At 31.5% G+C, this 3,756-nt stretch overlaps 1 protein-coding gene across 1 annotated transcript; it reads right to left on the reverse strand.

The window, feature by feature from the left end:
* Nucleotides 1-1,788: 1,788 nt before the first annotated feature.
* LOC106767962 (probable membrane-associated kinase regulator 6) lies at nt 1,789-2,937 on the reverse strand. The gene is made up of 2 exons (XM_014652930.2): nt 2,203-2,937; nt 1,789-2,109 (listed from the first exon to the last, which is right to left on the reverse strand). The coding sequence occupies exons 1-2, from the start codon at nt 2,798-2,800 to the stop codon at nt 2,102-2,104; spliced, it is 606 nt and encodes a 201-aa protein (XP_014508416.1). The 5' UTR covers nt 2,801-2,937; the 3' UTR covers nt 1,789-2,101.
* Nucleotides 2,938-3,756: the final 819 nt, after the last annotated feature.

The following is a 3,756-nucleotide window of genomic DNA, read 5'->3' on the forward strand; positions in this document are numbered from 1 at the left end:
GATTAAATTATCTAAGCCCATCAAATTTCATATTTTCAAAAGTTCCTTAATTCAATACTGGTTGAGAGAAACAACTTAGTTCCCAGTCCTTTTCTATATACACGAAGTGAAATAAAATTGCTTAGTGGATTTAGCTCCAAAAGCTTGTTTTATCTTCTTTCTATAGCTACAAAATGACGGGATCAATGCATCAAACTACCTGTTTTAATGTCATGTTAATTTATCTTAATTCTTCCAAAACTAATATGTAAGGCATTACCAAAACTTCAATTGTAAATTTAATTAGATTGCCATCAACATGTACACATTTAATAGGTAAACTAGACGATCAACAAGGCATGAATCACTGAGATTTTTTATTGTATTTTTTTTTTTTGGTGTGTGTGGATGTCTGTTAAAGTCATATATATTGAGAAACGTATCTCCTGGCGTTGTCAGAACGTTTTACAATAAATCAAGGTTAATGAATATTTAATATGTAATTAGGCATTGAATTAAATAAGATTTCATTTTTGAAGAGATCAGTTTAATGAGGTGTGAATTTTTGAATGAGAGAAAGAGGAAAAGAAAAAGATTATTTGAAAGGATAGGTTTGAGTGGGATGGGCAGTGTCTCTGTGAGCACAAGTATATGCATAGAATGCAGCGACATATTTGTCTTCACTCACCGTACCCAACGTTTGAAGGAGTTGGAGAGATGCAAAGAGATAAATCAAGTCACTTTCTACCTATTCATCATAGATTAGGAGCCAACAACTATCACAAACAAAACAAAGAATGAAACTGCAGGATTTAAGATTATTCCATCATCTATGGATTTTTCTCCAACATCATCTCTTCCTTATTCAATAAGGCTAGGCCACAACTCCAGAAAACTTAACATCAATCATTTTTTTAAATACCCAAATTTAAATTTAAATTAAATTAATGTTAACTATTTATTCACAAGTCAAAATTGACAGTCCAATCCATTTCAGACTATAGCTTCATGTCGGTAATCACTTGAACTTATTTATTTAATTTTGAGAAGATTAAACCAATGTAATTATGAGTAAAAAAATATTTAGTGTAAATGAAAGTTTCCACACATGAGCAACAGAGATTTGAGTAAAATTTATAGGTTTGTCGGTTGCAAAGATGGTGATTTTGCTTTCTATTAAAAGCATTCCCTTGCTATTTCACACCTGGAGAACAAGATCTAAGTTTTGAATTGACAAAGTAACATAGTGGTTGTTGTTAGCAATGTGTAGAAAGGAAAAATATCCAGAACTGACAATTCTGAACAAGGACAATCAAATAACCTACTGAATATTCGGGTGATAAGATATTGTAATAGAACATAATCATAATGAGCAGTATAATCGGAGTGATAAGATATTCGGGATATACGCAAGGTTCAAGAGACTATTATATATCAAAAAAAATTTCCAGCCATAACTTGTTATTTTTCTCATAGCTCTTACTGAAGTAAAAGTATATTTTCTCTCACATGCTCTTGTCAATATTTCTAATTGAAAAATATATTTTATATTCATGAATAAAGAATACAAAAGTAAAATTGTTATAAAAAGTATAAAATTTTATATTTTCTTAAAAAGAAGAAAATAAAAAATAAATAAAAATAATATTAAATAAATGTAAAAAATTTAAATGTTACAAATAATCTTTATTCTTTATAATTTAGATATTATTTTTCTCTTATAGTATGTATGTGCTATAATTTCTTTGTTAAAGGCCTCTGAAGAAATTTTGTTGTCAGAAAGACCTTGCAGTAAAAGTAAAACCTCCCAGCCAAGTTTTATTACAACGGTTAAAGAGAGCAATGAAGAAGAATGAAGAAGAAGAACACTGTTATCTCTATTAAATATATGAATACAACACACAGTTTGTGCTATCATATCTGTACAAAACCATGAAGCAGTAGGATCCAATCCAACATTTTCTGAAATTTAGATTTATAAACGTCAAGGCACCTCTTCTTGTTTATGCAAAGAAAAATAACAGTGAGTGTGAACAAGAGAGAAATGATGCAAAGAAGACATGCTTTATCAGCTACCACCCTTGGAAGCTCTACAATTATCTTCTCTTTATTTGAGGATGGATTATCTTTCTGAAAAAATTGGAAAGAAGTTAATTAGCAAGGTAAACAAATCATACACTAAAATTGAAACAAGAAGAAAAATAGGGAAAAGTGTGACCAGACCTATTGATCTTTTGCAGTGGAGAACTGCTTCATAGATTGAGTTCTCATGATCATGCAAAGCACCAATTGGACTGATAGAGCTTGATTTTGGAGATGCTAGGTGTGAACTTCTCCAGCTATTAACAAGCCAGTCTTCCTTGTCAAAATCATCAACTTTAGTATTTTTCCTTGAGCTTGCAACTCTCTGGCATAGTTGGTTGACATACCTAGAAAGGTTTCTCAAGGTTCTACATGTGGAGGTTTTCCACCTTGTGAGAAAACCATGATGAATTTGCAGAGTTGTTGGAGAAACAGTTCTAGAAGAAAAGGAAGAAACAGGGTCGGATTGGTGTGCGGAGTCTAGGGTGGTTTTGCAGGAGTCTAACTTGGAAGGGACAACAAAGAGTGGTTTGATAAGGCCATTAGAGAAAAGTTCATCAGCATGAGCAAGAACAGCAGGGGAGTGAGTGAAGGAAATATCAAAATTGAAGCTTTTCCATTCTTCCATTAATGGGGAATTACAGGTAGATGATTCCTGAAGGTCATTTGCAAAGGGTTTGCAGTTTGATAACCAACCATAAGAGAAGCTATCAGTGGCTAGAGGCAGTGAGGTTTCCATTTGCAAGCAACGATTTTTCAGGTTATGAATAAAAAAAGTATATGCAACAAAGACGTTATTGGTATAGCTTATAGTGACAAAACAATGATGACCACAAGGGGAAAGTTCGTCTATTCTATCAAGGTCAAGCAGGAGACAAATGGAACAACATGAGCGAAAAATTGTACTCACTTTAAGTAGTAACTTCAACATGTTTTCTCATCTAGTTATTGTCTTCCAATTTCATTGGACAGACATAGGATAAATCGCATATCAACCCTCGTGAAAATATATAATTTAAAGAAAATGAGATAACCATTTTCATTTCAACCAACTTTCTGTCACACCAAACAACAAATGAATGCCAATCTTTACGTGTCAAAAATGTGATTTGCATTGGTCACACATAAAGTCAATCATAATAGCCATGTCCAGCATAGGTTGTCAAACTACATAAGATCAATCAAGTTCAAAACAACAAAACTAAATTCATATAAATTACTCAACAAGTTCTCAAGGAACATATCGAAATAAAGTTTGGCCCCACAAAATTTATCAATAATAATAATAACAATTTTTTATCACTTTACCATCAAATCAGATTAGTTTAAACCTTAATATATTAATGAATTATATGAAAAATATCAGTTGCTTAATTTTAATATTCACTGTAGCTTCTGATTTGGTGAAGTAATAAAATTTTCGGGGTAACCATTCATAGAATCTAAAAGAATAAAAGCATGAAACGACGAAACACAACGCAAAAAAAAGGTGAATGGCTGTCTCACCAAGTTTAAATTTACTTTTAATTTTCAAACAAAAAAGTAACATAATTTTCCTTTTATATAGATTATTGAAGAGATAATTATCGTGTATCTTTTCCTCTTTAGCAAGGATTTTGGAGGAGTGTGTGGAGAAAAAAAGATGAAATAAAATGTTATTCTGAGTTTCATTCTTGATAAAAGCAAGTTGAGAAT

This window comes from Vigna radiata, chromosome 7 (assembly GCF_000741045.1).
Source record: "Vigna radiata var. radiata cultivar VC1973A chromosome 7, Vradiata_ver6, whole genome shotgun sequence".
NCBI classification, from domain to species: Eukaryota; Viridiplantae; Streptophyta; class Magnoliopsida; order Fabales; family Fabaceae; genus Vigna; species Vigna radiata.

Excerpts from the sequence above, each read along its gene's own strand:
- LOC106767962 (XM_014652930.2), bottom strand. The coding sequence starts at position 2,800 with ATGGAAACCTCACTGCCTCTAGCCACTGATAGCTTCTCTTATGGTTGG.